This window comes from Nelumbo lutea, chromosome 4 (genome assembly GCF_056320005.1).
Source record: "Nelumbo lutea isolate HS-2025 chromosome 4, American lotus-T2T, whole genome shotgun sequence".
NCBI classification, from domain to species: domain Eukaryota; kingdom Viridiplantae; phylum Streptophyta; class Magnoliopsida; order Proteales; family Nelumbonaceae; genus Nelumbo; species Nelumbo lutea.
In genome coordinates this window covers 91,632,538-91,648,004 of record NC_142687.1, presented here as the reverse complement: position 1 = coordinate 91,648,004, position 15,467 = coordinate 91,632,538, and the positions used below count along the sequence as shown (strand labels likewise).

At 36.4% G+C, this 15,467-nt stretch overlaps 1 protein-coding gene across 6 annotated transcripts; it reads left to right on the top strand.

The window, feature by feature from the left end:
* Positions 1–333: 333 nt before the first annotated feature.
* LOC148861783 (DUF21 domain-containing protein At4g14240-like) lies at positions 334–15,190 on the top strand. Of its 6 annotated transcripts, none has more exons than XR_016112832.1 (14): positions 334–822; positions 1,285–1,361; positions 2,588–2,671; positions 2,764–2,877; positions 3,167–3,250; positions 3,393–3,464; positions 5,674–5,741; positions 9,528–9,615; positions 9,747–9,820; positions 9,908–10,286; positions 10,669–10,715; positions 10,840–10,921; positions 13,991–14,143; positions 14,793–15,190. XR_016112832.1 is itself a non-coding variant. In XM_088984120.1 (13 exons), the coding sequence occupies exons 1-13, from the start codon at positions 585–587 to the stop codon at positions 14,084–14,086; spliced, it is 1,503 nt and encodes a 500-aa protein (XP_088840246.1). In that variant the 5' UTR covers positions 334–584; the 3' UTR covers positions 14,087–14,568. The 6 variants fall into 6 exon arrangements, 1 of the variants encoding a protein (XP_088840246.1); XR_016112836.1 differs by having other exon boundaries at positions 9,908–10,306; XR_016112834.1 differs by having other exon boundaries at positions 9,908–10,332.
* Positions 15,191–15,467: the final 277 nt, after the last annotated feature.

Sequence of the window (15,467 nt, the reverse complement as noted above, 5' to 3'; positions counted from 1 at the left end):
AAAAAGTTTTACACCTCTATTTTGATATATTGTGAAATAAAAGTTCAAACATTATATTTCTCCTTTGACTAACCAAATCACAGACGTTTTGAATGTGAAAATAGAAACTTATGAAGAAAAATTCTTAACAAAATTTGTGAAAATTTTCTGAAATTTTGTCTGTTTCTCACTTATTTCTTTTATCAAACCAAACACAGCGTAAGATCACCCTTACAAACGTAATATCTTGCATCATCCTACCCTTTAAAAAAAAGTATTAATGGCAAGTGTACCCAATATTTCCTGATGTAAGGAAACACGTGGTTATTATTCACCTGCCACATGCGATAAATTGGAAGCAAACAAATCCCGATCTTCGACTGAAGAAGAAGAAATACGAAGAAAAGTGAGACAACACTGTCATACACATTACCTGTGTTTTGGACAAGTGTACACGATCCTCCATACTCTCTAGTGGCTTCCGTCTTGTATCGGAGATTCAAGCGTACATAAAAGTCGGAAGAACATCACTGCTCTGTTTCTCTCTCGCTCTCTCTGGTTTTCTATTCTTCTCTCTCCGTTTCTGCACTTACGAGGAGCGACAGATGTTGGTTTTAAATGCTTTAGCCCTAGTTCGAATGTCGACGAGAGCTTTCCTTGTGGTGGAAAGCGATGACATCGCATTCGGATCCTTCTGGTGGTACACATACGCAGGGATCTCATGCGTCCTTGTTCTCTTCGGAGGAATCATGTCCGGCCTCACGTTAGGATTGATGTCCCTCGGTCACGTCGAGCTTGAAATCCTTCAGAGAAGCGGAACCTCCACGGAGAAGAAGCAAGCGGGTCTCTCTCTCCCCCTCTCTCTCTCTCTATTCTTTTCAATTCTAATGGCCTTCATTTTTTTTATTATTTGTTTGATCGTCTGCTTTTGATCGATGAAGAAGTGGAGCAAATTGAGAAATGGAGCATAGGTTGCTTTTGGATTATATATATAATCCTGAATCCGGTTTGTTTATTTAAAAAAGTTGAAAAATGATCATTTCTTATTTAACCTTCAATTCGAGTTTATTTCAATCCTGATATTTGTTGGTTTATTCTTTCCGTCAGTGGTTAACACTCGGTAGAACCTGGTGCATTTCACGAGTTGGGGGTTGGGGTGTTTTGCTGGTGTGGTGTGAAATCTTATAAATTTATATCCCTTTATCCTATGGTTGAACAGCTTGGCTAAGTATCAGCCTTAATGAAGCTTATGGACTATGGTTTGTTATTCGTGCGGCTCATTTTGATTATCCATTTTTTATTTAGCTGCTATCCTTCCAGTCGTTCAAAAGCAACACCAGCTTCTTGTGACTCTGCTTCTATGTAATGCTTGCGCCATGGAGGTAATTGCTGAATTATATTTGTTCCTCTTTCTGATTATTTATGCTGGCATAGTCTGTGTTTGAATATTTTATTTTTTATTTGTATTCTTCTTTTCTTTCTTTTATTTTTATTTATTTATTTTTTTTTTTTTTTGGGGGGGGGGGGGGACTTGAGAAGCCGCAAGGAATCCACGATTTGGTGGATTCCAGTTCCAGAACGACTGGCTCCTTATTCATTTTATTATCCATCGAACAAGGGAAAATGGAACAAGAATCTGCTCGTTTCTATACTCCGTGCAGCTCGATTTCAGAACTGAACAGCATAACATTAAAAAAAAAAAAAAACTATCTGATTCAGGACTACTTTTCCATTTCCACCCTATTCCAAACACAAAAAGCGTTTATTTGTTGTTTGACAATTTCTTTGAAATCGTATATGTAGTATTTCTCTTCCTGTAACTTGTAGTCCTCGGTATACTCGGATAACTAGGACGTGATGACGCTCTTGTAGCAACTATCATACAGTCAACACAGAACAATTAATACATCCCAACTATTTGGATCAAGCTACATGAATTTGCTTCGCTATTCCCCCGTACATGGAGCTATTATCTTCTACTAAATGTTATACCCAATTTTCACAAACAGAAATCATATAAAATAAGGGAGAAATGAATCCTTACAGGAAAACAGAACAAAGAGAGAGAGAGAGAGAGAGAGAGAGAGAGAGAGAGAGAGAGAGAGAGAGAGAGAGAGGAGGCTCCTTTGAGTATCAAAAACAAAATAAGAAAAAATTGTAAAAAGATATATGAGCAACTAAAAATGAAACCAATTCTTTAAATGTCGGATGTTATAAAATACACGAGTGCGAAATATAATGATATGATTCTCATTTCATACTATCACCATATATGTGGACTGTGGAGTACAACTTAGATAGATCGTTTAAATGGAAGCTATGGAACCCTTGGTTCAGATTTTAACTTGCTTCTTCTAGGCTCTTGCAGGGGCTGCAAGTCAGATGCCTAACTTGAAGAACTTCAACTACATCAGGTTCGGGGTTTGGGTTAGGTTTTGGGCCCATTGAAAATTTGACAAGTTCCCAACCTAATCCGACCCACATTGCACCCTCTACTTGCAGCTATTAGAAGTTCTCTTGAGAGCATTTGGTTCCATAATCTTCTGTGCATTGTCTTGATATTGCATCACTACAATTTTTTTTTTCATCTATGACTTGCTACCTGCAGGCCCTTCCTATATATTTGGATAAGATCTTCCATCCGTTTGTAGCTGTTGTTCTTTCTGTAACCTTTGTTCTAGCTTTTGGAGAGGTAATTGCTATATTTTTATATTTTTATAGCTTCAGAATATTCATATAGTTTATGTAAGAAGAACTGAAGTACTTCTTGCCCTCTTGTATCAGATTATTCCACAAGCAATATGCTCAAGATATGGACTTGCTGTAGGTGCAAATTTTGTTTGGCTTGTTCGTATTTTGATGATAGTCTGCTATCCAATAGCTTATCCTATTGGGAAGGTAATATCTGTTAGTACAAGAACTGAAGAAAGAAATATTTGACTTTACTCTATTTTACTTCTCAAAGGAAGAAAGGTATAATGCTTTTCATTCTCATCACCATTTCATTTGTAAGAGACTGAAGGGGGATGTTGCATAGTGGAGATATTGTCTGTTGTTTAGTTTCTATCCATTATTCATTTACTTGGTTTCCTTGTATTCCTAACATGTTGTGCACATGTTATCATACTTCAAAAACCTAGGTACTTATGGAGTGTCATCCATGATAAGATGTTGATACGTTTTTCAGGTTTTGGACTGGGTATTGGGACATAATGAAGCACTATTCAGGCGGGCTCAGTTAAAAGCCCTTGTCTCTATTCACAGCCAAGAGGTACGCTTATTTGGAACTGAAAATAGAGGTGTTAGAAAATAATTCTTGGTAACAGTTTGTTAATATCTTTAGGAATGATAGCAATGTGAAAATGTGCATTAAAGTTTTTTTGCCTTTTCAATGCGCCATGTTATGATTTTAGGCTGGTAAGGGAGGTGAACTCACACATGATGAAACAACGATTATTAGTGGAGCTCTAGATTTAACTGAAAAGGTAAGAATTGCAATGGACTTAGATTTTGAATTTATCTTGTATTTCCCCTTTTGACTAAATTTTTTCTTTTCTACAATAAAAAAAAATCAATGTTTTGAGAAATTTGTTTGCATAAGGTATAGATATGAAATTCAGTTGTAAATATGATAATGTTATACTTGTGCCATGTGATCTGCATATTTGTTTGTGTGGAGTGTAGAAATCAATGATATTATTTTTTTTAGAAAAGATAACTCCTATTAGAAAAAGAAAAAGGAGTACATGAGAGGATGTACAGCAGAAAAAGCAGGCAAACTCCTTAGAGATTACAGAGGCATGAGTCACTATACAAAGTATCAAAATGAGCACCAAATTTTGCTAGACCACCGTCATTTGCCAGACAGTGAACAAGCCTCCAAGGGCCACTGTCATTTACTCCTAGCATTTTGATTGTATTTTCAGAATCACCTCCAATGGCTAAAGTTGAGATGCCCAAATCTCTAGCTATTTGAATCCCGGTGAGAGCTGCCATGACCTTAGTCTTTGTAGAATCTGCAATTCCAATTGGGCCACTAAAAGCCCAGCACAAATTACCATCTCTCCCTTTGATTACCCCCTCCTATTCCAGCAACACCTGGTTTACTTGAAGCACTCCCATCAAAATTTAATTTCATTATCCCCTCCGATCTTGTTCCAAAACCTCAGGGGAGGATTAGCTTATTAGATAGGAGTGAAGAAAATTATAACCACTTCTTTGTAGGTCAGTCAGGGAGATTCCTTTGAAAGCATCAAAATTTACAGCCCATGAATTACAAAGGTAGGAAATGTGAGAAATTAGGTCTTAGCAGATCTAGCCTTATTGTCAAAGGTCTTTCTTCTCACACCCCCACATCCCCCCAAATCAATGATATTGTTTTATTTCTGCTTTATGGTGTATCTGTTTGGCATGGCAAGTAGGGGGTGCAATAAACCCGAGTCGAAATGAACTTCTATTTCTTGGCTTGGTTCGACTAAAGTACTGTTAAGCTCGAATTTGAGTTCGAGTTTGGCTCAAAAGCTCAAAAATGAATATATTTTTATATTTTATGAATATATATATATATTATTAAATATTAAATATAATATATTCTTATATTATATAGAATATAAAAATATATTTTCATAATATATTATAAAATATATTTATATGTTCTATAATATATATGTATGCATGCATATGTTAATCGAGCCAGGCTCACGAGCTTTCGATATTAGTTGAGCTAGAGTTCAAATAACCAGTCGAGCTTGCCTTGAGATTCAAACTCAATTTGAACTCTATTAGAAAATAACTCGAATCGAGCCTAATCGAACTTGAGCACGAACTTTTCTTTGGTGCGTTTTAGGAAGTTCAAGTTGGAGGGGTGTTGCATGGTATGATAAATTTAGTAATTCAACTACTAAAACCATTTTAAGTGGTAATGCAACAGTATCTGCAGTATCAAAATATGGTTAATGAAGATGGTTGCGAGAAAGCTTTTTAGAGAGTTGGAGGAGAGAAGTGTCGTGGAAGATAACTTGAAGAATAATAAAGATGGTTTTAATTTAGGTGTCAAGGCGTTTCAATTGAATTTAGTTCATCTACAGTTGCAGATTAATGTGGATAAAGAGGACAATGAGACAGGCTGAGCAGATCTTTGAGAAGAATGTAGTGTTAGAGGTAGAGAGAGTAAATGCAAGTCATAAGAATTTTAAGGATCTCGAGAAAGTTCTCAATGGTGAAGGTGTCTCAGGAGGCAGAAAAATGTTTGAGCAGTGCAGGTTTCTGAAGTTTTTGCAAGACTAAAGGGGGTCTTTTCTGTGTGGATCTCATAAAAAAGGTGAAGAAATCAAAAAGTTCTATTAGAGGAGCAGTGAGGTTTTCCGGTTAAGCAGTTGAACGAGCTAAATGATGGAGTTGAGTCTCTTTTGATTAGGTGGATTTGTGGCCTTTTTGAGTTTGGTGTTTTCATAGTGTGGTAGAGTGTGGCTATTGTTTTTGTAAGGTTATGTGGGGGTTGTTTGTTCTTTGTGTTTGGCTGTGCTTGCGGTGTAGGGTTGAGTTTGTCAGAGTTTTGTTCTGTTCTCTTTCTTCTTTCGAATGAATTGTCATCAGTTGTAACTTTTAATATTTGTGTTCCTTGTCTGAAGCTTTAGTTGCCAGTTTGTGTCATGGGATGAATCTAAGGCTCTAATAATTTCTTTCTATGAACAGACTGCTGAGGAAGCCATGACACCTATCGAGTCAACATTTTCATTGGATGTTAATTCAAAACTGGATTGGTGAGTCCACATCTCAAGTGTTTGCTGATATTTTTGTTTAGAGTTTTCTATTATTACTATTCCTTGATTTTATCTTTATCATATGGCTGAAGGCAGCATTCATATTTCTTGTTTTTCACATTTACATGCAAACTACATTTTGTTTCTTTTTTCTTTTTGGTCAATAACTGAAACAAATTCATTAAAATAAAAGCAAGGAAGTACAAGGATGAAGACAGCAAGAAATAAACTCTCTTAGCTCTCCCTTAATTAGATATATGATTACAAAGCCCAAAACAGTTGGTTTCTTCCCATCCCTTGTTTACCCAAAGAATCAACAAAGGAATTAGCATCTCTTTTCACCCATCGTAGAATAACCTCCACATCTTGTATCAGCCTTCTAATTCTCCTCCTCTCGTAAATGTAAACCTATCAACCAGTATCCTCCTCCTTTTGCAACCAATTTATAACCAACTTTGAATCCCCTTCAATCACTAATTTACAGATATGCAATCCTTAGCTATAACACCTTCCAAAACAGCCATTAATTCAGCCCTCAATGAGTTACCCACACCCACACCAATTGGACCAGAGAATAGAGCAAAAATTCTTCCTTTGTCATCCCTATACACTCCTCCAATACCTGAAGGTCCCAGATTCAAGAACAAGCCACTCCAAACCACTTCCTCGTCAAGTCACTAGCAGGAAAATCCTCAAAAAGTTTCAAGGACTTAATGAATGGACCACTCTAATGGTAATAATTTCAATTAGAGCACCCCTGTTCCTCTCATTCATTGAAAAGGTTCTCTAATTCCTTTCTTCCCAAATCATCCAACATATAACTGCCCTTGGACACCTCTAAAGAATTCTTCCCCTCTTCTACGGCTAATTAACAAAGGTAAACAGGTTAGGTTTTGTACATTTGGTGTGTGTACCATTCCCAAATTGAATAAGTGAAGGGGTAGGAGATTAATAAGTGATAGCAAGTCTCACCCTTGGCCTTATAGAGAGAATACTAGTGGGTGGATAGGTACCAATTAGGTCTTTTTCTTTGGAGTAAATCACAAGTTTTAATTCTTTCCAGAAAAATCTCCTATCCTAGGTGGAATGTGTTTGCTCCAAACCTCCTTACGAGGAAAGAATACTCCAAAACTATCACTAGGTTGTATTAGGACCTAAAGAATGATCGCAAGTGAAAGAACCAAAGGAAGAATACCCCTTAAAGACTTTGGAGCAATGACAAAACATTACTTATTCAAACTCATGGAGGCCTCTTTTAAAATCCAAGTCCCAATCAAACCCAAACCTGCAGTTAGAAGGAACCAAGAAAAAGAAATAGGCTTTCTCCTACGGTTGGAAAGGGTGAAGAGAGATGGGAATTGCTCCTTCAATGGTTAATTGCCTAGCTAAACACATTCCCAGAATTTGACAATATTTCCATAAAAGAAGGTAGGATGGCATGAATGGATTTCCATGGGAAATCTCTTGTAGCCCTAGTATGAACTCTAGTGTACTAGCGACCTAGCCTTCATCGGCAAGCCCATGAATTCTAATGACCACCTTTGCCCACAATTTGTCTCTATCATTTGGCAATCTCCACAACCATTTACCCAAAAGAGCAATATTCCTTTCCTGAATATTCCCAATACCTAGGCCACCACGCTTTTTACTCCTACAAACCACCCCCAAACTTAATCTATGATCCTTTTTTTCCTCCCCTGGCTCCCATAAAAAATCCCTCATCAACTTTTCTAATCTTTTTTTTTTATAAATGAGAATATATTTTATTAATTCTAAAGATATAAGCATTACAAGCATCCCTTATCCCTTAGAGAGGCATGAGAAGCTACCTCTCTATAAACAAAACAGAACAGAAATTATTACAAGAATATTACAGGTGAGCCCAAAACAAAGATTGTCTATTCACCCCTTGTTTGGCTAGAGTATCAGTTAACCCATTTTCTGATCTCCTCACCCATTCTATCCTCAAGTTCATACTTTGTGATCTATAAAAACTTTTTTTATCTCATCCCTGTAGCACCCTATTACAGATTCTGGATCGTTTAACCAACCCACCACCAGTTTTGAGTCCCCTTCAATCACCAAATTGGTTATGTTCAGTTCGTTGGCAATTTGTACTCCTTGTAAGGCAGCAAGTAGTTCTGCCTTGAGAGAGTCCCCAATCCCCACTGGGCCAGAGAACAAGGCTAACAGTTTGCCATCCCTGTCTCTCACAACCCCTCCTATACCAGCAGGTCCTGGATTCCCCCTGCTGCTCCCATCAAAATTCAGCTTCACATAGTTTTCAGGTAGGGGTAACCATACATCCTTTATCCTTTCCCTTATGGAATAACTTCTTGCCACTTCTTCCCAATTTCTCCACAGAATCATCAGGAGAAATTTGAGAAAACAGGATATTGTTTAATGTGTACTTAATCAATGTGATCCTTCCTCCCAAATGTTAATAACTACTCTTCCAAGAAGCCAATTTCTTTGTGAACCTTTCAACCACTAGGTTCTAGAAGTTTCTAACCTCTCGGATTATCCCCCAAAGGTAAACCCAAGTAAGTCATAGGCCATTGAGAAACCGCACAATCCAAAATTCTTGCTCACATTGAGAAACCACAATACAACTTTTGTCAAAATTGATTTTCAAATTGGATATTTGCTCAAAACTTTGTATTATCTACTTTTAAGTTTCTCACTCGTCTCAAATCACCTCCTTCACAAAAAAGGAATGTATCATTAGCAAATTGCAGGTGAGTGATTGGAACTTCATCCCTATCTACTCTCCAACCCCTTATTAAGTTTCTAGAATTGGCCCTAGAAATTAGTCTTCCGAACACATCAACAATTAGAGTGAAAAGGAAGGGAGAGAGGGGGCCCCTTGCCTTAATCCTTTGAGGGATGGAAAATTACCCACCACCATATCGTTCACCAAAATCGAATAGTAGGAAGTCCTAATACAACCCAATATACATTTACACCACCCATCAACAAAACCAAAGTTTTTCCTTTCAACCACTCCTTGCAAGTCCACATGGTAGGGATTTTATGCCACATGCAGGGCTGACCTGGAAAATCCACTTTTAGGGATTATAAGCCTTTTAGATTCAATTTATGACATATTAACAAGGCTTTAAAAGAACGGTTGCCATCTGACAGAGCTTTCAAGGTAAAACTTACCACAGAGGGTGAAGCACACAAACAAGTTTTCTGTTTCTGGGTTGTCACTACAACTGTCATGTGTCAAATGGCAATCATTCTTTTACATCCTTGTTAATGTGTCATAAATTGAAGAAATTTAATCTAAGAGGCTTGCAAGCCCTAAAAGTGGATTTTCCAGGTCAGTCTGCATGTGGCATAAAACCCCTGCCCTTTGGACTGTCAATCATTCTTACCTGTTTGTCTAGATGGAAAAATACCCTGTTTTTATTAATATACTTAGTTTAGTGGATTCTGACTAGAAAATTTATACTGATGCTTAAAGATCATGTTATTGGTTTTGATAGAGTTCTGAGATCAGATTGGGTTATAGTCAAATATCTCTGTATATAGTTTAAGAGTTTCTAGAGGAAGTAAAGCTAAAATGATATTTAATAAAAAACTTTTGTTTTGTAAGAAAAGATGGTTTTTATTTCTTCTTCGGTAAGAGTGTCCTAGACACCTCTAATATATATTTTGGTTCAAAAGGAAGGTCAACTTCTAAGCATTATCCAAATTGTCTTTGTCCCCTAAATTGTCATATTTGTTAGTAGAAGCTATGGAAGAAAGATTATTGAAGCATGTAAGTTAATGAATACTCAGGGAAGCAATTGGGAAAATTCTTGCTCGGGGCCATAGTCGAGTTCCTGTCTACTCCGGGAATCCAAAAAACATTATTGGACTTCTACTGGTGAGTCTGAGAATATTAAAAAAAGAAAAAGAACACTTCTGGCTCCTGTTCACTATGTGGTTGCTAGTATTAATTGATTATGCAGTTGGTCATTCGCTTTTCCTTTTACTTTTTCAAACTGTTTTTGTTAGGTGAAAAGTCTTCTCACTGTACGAGCTGAAACAGAGACCCCAGTCAGTGCTGTTTCTATCCGGAGGATACCAAGGTGTGCTTATTGAACCACTTTATTTTTATTTCTTTTTCTAACTCACATATTTAGAATCAAAATATTAATATCTGAAGCATTTCCCAGGGTTCCTGCAGATATGCCTCTATATGATATTCTGAATGAATTTCAGAAGGGAAGCAGTCATATGGCAGCTGTTGTGAAGGTTAAAGGGAAAAACAAGAGTCTCCCCCCTATTGGTGATGGAGAAAAAACTGAAGAAAACAAAGCCATTAGTGATGATTCCAAATTAACTGTTCCATTGCTACCTAGGCAGGAAGAAAAATCGGAAAGCATAACTGTAGATATTGAAAAGGTTCCCTTGACAGTCACTTTAAACAGGCAAACCCCTCATCACCAAACTGATGCAGCAACCAATGGCATGCCCCGTCTGCCAGAAGATATTGAAGATGGAGAAGTCATTGGTATCATCACCCTGGAGGATGTATTCGAAGAGCTTCTCCAAGTAATCCACATATTGTTCTGGTTACCTACTGCATGTCTCTACCTACGTACTGTTTCTTCTAGATCATTCTTTTGATGTTTCACCTCTTCAATAGTATGTTGTCAAAAGAGTGAAAATAGATAAAGAATGGAGTATTCATTTTTCAGTTTAGATCATCTGATTAGTGGACCTTTCTTAGATTTGTAACATAAAGACTTTCTATCCCCCCCCCCCCCCAAAAAAAAAAAAGAAAAAAGAAAAAAAAAAGGTTTTTCCATCATGGAGGGCTGTTATAATATGATAGCCTCAATGTCAAACACTCACTTGCTTATGTATTTTTAACTTTTATTTATTTTAATTTTATGGATTAACTATTTTGTAATTTTTTTATTTACTATCGCAGGAGGAGATTGTAGATGAGACAGATGAATATGTTGATGTACATAGAAGGTACCGCAAAATTAAAGTTTTAGATATTGTTTGCTTTTACTTGCATTTATGAGTTGCCCATGAAAGTTAGTATGTTATGTTTACAGTCTCTCTCTCTCTTTCTCTCTCTCTCTCTCTCTGTCAGGATACGTGTTGCTGCAGCAGCTGCTGCCTCATCAGTGGCACGTGCTCCGTCAACTCGGAGATTAACTGGTCAGAAGGGAATAGTAAGTAGTTTACTATCTCTATCCTGCCGATGTTGTTGCTGTCCTTGTGTTTTTGTTGGATGGTATCCTAACAGCATTTGGTTAAGGGAGGATCACTTAAAGCTCCTAATGTTGACATTCAAAATTGAGGAGCAACCAAAATTGGAACAGGGTTGCATACTCATGATGCCATCCAAGAAAAAAAAACAATGGGCTGCATGCTCCTGATGCCATCCAAGAAAAAAAAATATATTAATACCCATATTTTACAAGGGAGAAATTATCCCTTGCTCCATCTGCTCCATCCTACTTGGAATAAATCCAACTTGGTTTAATGTCCACATTTTGTTGAATGCAATGCTATTATGCCAGTATTTTTGAACTTCAATGGATAAATTGAAGTATTGTTTCTTTGATCAAAGCAATCCTTTATCTCAATTCTGTTGTTCCTACTGCACAAAACTTATTGCAGAATTTCCCAAATACGGAGAGAGAAACTGGAGGCCTTAAGGTATATGCTTATGAGACACTATGATTTCTGAGACAAAAATCACAAAGAGAAGGGAAAAATTCTCCTTCACTCCAGCCTACTAAACTTTGCCTACCATCCATGTATCTTTGGCTAAAAGCAATCCTTGATCTCAAACCTTCTGTTGTTCTGACTTCACAAAACTCATTAAAAATTTTCCAAATACGGAAAAAAACCGGAGGCCTTTTCCTCCATCCCCATCCACCTCATTTTTTTTTATTATTATCATCATCACCTAAGCCTTATCCCAACTATATGGTGTCAGCTATATGAATCCTGCTTCACCATTCTGTTCTGTTCAGTGCCATATCCATCATTAAATTATGGGTGCTTAAATCTTTTCTTATTACCTCCACCCAATTCCTTTTTGGTTTGCCTCTAGCTCTTCTAATCCCTTCAATTTGTAACAGTGCACTTTTTCTAATAGGTGCTGTAGATGGTCTTCTATGCACATGACCACACCATCTCAATCTACTTTCTCTCATTTTATCACTTATTGGAGCTACTCCTAGGTTCCTTTGTATGACTTCATTTCTGACCCTGTCCTTCCTATTCTTACCACTTGTTCATCTAAGCATTCACATTTCTGCCACTCATTTTTTGGACATTGATGTTTCTTAACTGCCCAACACTGCTCCATACAACATGGCTGGTGTTACGACTGTTTTATAGAATTTTCCTTTTAGCCAAACTCAGTATTTGCCTCTCCCATCACTCCAGATGCACCCCTCCATTTTGCCCATCCTGCTCTAATTCTATCGGTATCATCCTCCTCAATCTCCCCTTTGTTATGAATTACTGAACCAAGGCATTAAAAGAGGCCATTGAGTTATTTCTTGGTCTCAAATTCCAAGTGTCCCTGGTTTACACTCCTATTATTATTAAATTTGCATTGCATATATTCTGCTTTAGTCTTACTTATTTTAAAACCTTTTGTTTCCAATGCAGTTGTCCATAAACCTAATTTTTCATTTAATCGCTCAGTAGTTTCATCAATTAATACTATGTTATCAACAAACATCAGGCACATTGACCTCTATTTTTATGTGGATTATTTGTTTATTCCTTTTTGCTTTAACCTAGAATGTTGTTATGCAAATAAGTTTAAGTTTTTTGTCAAAGTGCACTTTGTAGCCAGGTACAGAATGTTCTTCTTTCATTGATAAAGGTGAAGAGAATTTACCTGCATAAAGAGAACAAACAATTAAAAAAAAGAGAGAACAAACAACTAAATAAATACAACAATCAGATTACAATATCCAAACTTTTCCAAAAAAATTCCCTCCTAAAACATTATACTCTTTCCACATTGGAGAAGAAGAAAAGGAAAAAAGAAAACCTCCTCCAACTTATCAATTTACTCATTGATAAAAAAAAAAAAAACAAAAAAAAAAAAACAAAAACTTTGCTAATTTACTCAAAGCAGCAGTACAATTGATGCTATAGAAGTCATGCAATGGTCTTCTGCTCATTCAAGCCCCCATGTGCATGGTTAACCTACTCCACAGTTGGCGCATGTTTAGTTACATTATAACCATAGATCTTTTCTTGTATGCCGCTTCATAGAGCTTCAGTTACATTCAGATATAGTAGTAATAGTAACGGTTTCTACCCCAAAAGCATTAAAATGCTGTTAAGAACAGTGACAGGATCATTGTCAAAACCATGAATTTTGGCTGCAAGGGTTATAAACTCTGTAGCTTCTGAGGTGCTTCAACACGTAGAAGCCATATGTTGTAATGTAGTACTGTGTCTATATTTTTCTTTCTTCCGACTTCTCTCCATGAGTACAAATACCGACTACAGAAAATGGATCATATATTGGAACAGCAAGAAATCAGCGTCCATCATGGAAGGATGATTTTAAATGTTCATAAATGGTACTTTATTGTACCAGAATAATGAAATGCTCGTAAAATAGAAGCTAACTTTTTAACTAATTAATTTTTAGCTAGTTTGATTGGTGGATTTTACATTTTTTTATGGATGATTGGTGGGTTTTACATTCATTACATCAAAAGGATACAGGTGGGAATGAACCTTGTTGCAAGCTGCACTGCACCGTCAAAGAGTGTCTCACTAGTGTACAAAGATTCGTTTCAATTCTTGGTAATCAGGTAGAAAGAACTTCAGTGATTAAAAGCCTAGTTGAAGTATAAATTACATTCATGGTTCAAAGTAATCGAGAGCTTCCAACAGTGTCCAACCATCGGTACTCTTTTATTTTCTTTACTTCGATAATTTACATATAGGTATATTAAGCCTCCACTGGGCTGCCCTATATATATTAAGTTGGATATTAATGTCTAAACCTATTAAAATGACCTAACTCTCAGTATTTAGCGTTTCAGTGACCCTGAAAACACGATAAGTATCAATGCTTTGAACTGAGTACATTATCTGAAAACACGATAAGTATCAATGCTTTGAACTGAGTACATTTTCTGGATATGGTCTAGCCTTGTTGATGATTGATGAACCTTGCAATGTTGTACTCGTTCCCAACTCTGTGTATACGTAGCTAAAGCTTTGTTTTTTAATGGTCTCTTCTTCTTCCTCAGGGAGGTCAAAGTAGGCAAGGGCAAACTCCAAAGAATTTTGCAGATGATGATTCCAACGTGACAAGATTACAAGAACCTCTTCTTGCGAACAAGTGATGCAATGTTTGCACACAAGTTCAACTGAACGTCTGAACCAAACCATCACAGAGGGAGGTAACATCTCAAAGAAAGAGTTTCTGTAATTTGGTGTGGTTTTAGAACTTAAGGTGAAATTTTTATGCATGTAAGTTTTTGTTATTTTTCTCCTCTTTTCCTCCTCTGCGTCAATATGGAACCCCATAAATGAGAAATACTGATTCTCTACAAAAAAAAAAAAAAAAAGGAAAATAACTTCGTCAAAATACCTGTATTAATCGTCTACCAGAGAAATACCTGTACTGTTCACTCCTTAGAGATAAAAAGAAAGTAAATTATTTATTATTCTTTAGAAAAGGTGGATAACTGGATATATCCACATTCTTTGTAGAAAGTGGAGAACACGATATATAAATGTGTTTGGAGAGGGCCCATATTCTTCTTATGTAATCTGTTCTTTTAGTTGAAATAATTAAAGTGTTTCTTTGCTACCAGTCAAGAAACATACATGACTTATGTCTTGTATATTATGGTCTAATTCTAAAGGAGCCCAATTTGGTCAACTACTATTTTTACTTTTTTCCCTCTCTTTTTTCTTTTTATGTTGTTTAGTTCAGCTCTTGCTGTCTCTCGGTCCCCTTTTTGAAATCCTTCTGAAAGTTGAACCATCTTATATCTAAATTCTTCACTCATTGATGAAATCCTCTTGATTGTTGTCAATGAAAAGCATAAACGCAGTCAGAATTTGCTGGGAAGTAGGTTCTTTTATGCTTACATCTTCAAGTCCCATCCATGATTGCCATTGTTGAACTCATAAAGATAAAGCTCCCAAAGATCAAGAGAGGAGGATGAGAATAACCAGAACAGGAGGTACACCTGATAAATCTGTAAGTCCATATTAGATGCTCTGGTACATTATGTAGCTTGGTAAGAATTTTCATTTTGCAATTTTTTAAGACATTCGATCATTTCATTTGGAAGCCATCATAATACTTCTATGTAATCTTTTCTTCAAAAAATTTATAGATTTTTTAAGACGTCAGTGTTTTAGAATTTAGTGGATTTTTCATTTTTATGGTCACTTTTACTATTTTTTGGTAAATAGGGAATTTTCGTTTTTTACTTTTGGATATTTTGCTTCGAGTAACATTGCAGAAAAATTCAGAGCTAAAATTCAAGATTTTTAACTCTTAACTGTTGATTCACAAATTTAACAAGGGATCAAGGCCCAGATAATAGATTGTGTGCCAAAATTTATGTTGACCAGACCAGATGACTACGACTGAGTTATGGATATGTACCAATGTTGCAGTGTTCGTGTTTCCTATTTTCCTAGCTTTTGAACTCGAGCTAAGTTTACATAATTACATTCACTCTCCTTGTTGTTTAGGTTTATCTGGGT

Coding starts and splice junctions, on each gene's coding strand:
- LOC148861783 (XM_088984120.1), top strand. CDS start 585: ATGTTGGTTTTAAATGCTTTAGCCCTAGTTCGAATGTCGACGAGAGCT. Junction 9,821..9,907: donor TCTATCCGGAGGATACCAAG/GTGTGCTTATTG, acceptor AGCATTTCCCAG/GGTTCCTGCAGATATGCCTC. Junction 10,716..10,839: donor TATGTTGATGTACATAGAAG/GTACCGCAAAAT, acceptor TCTCTCTGTCAG/GATACGTGTTGCTGCAGCAG.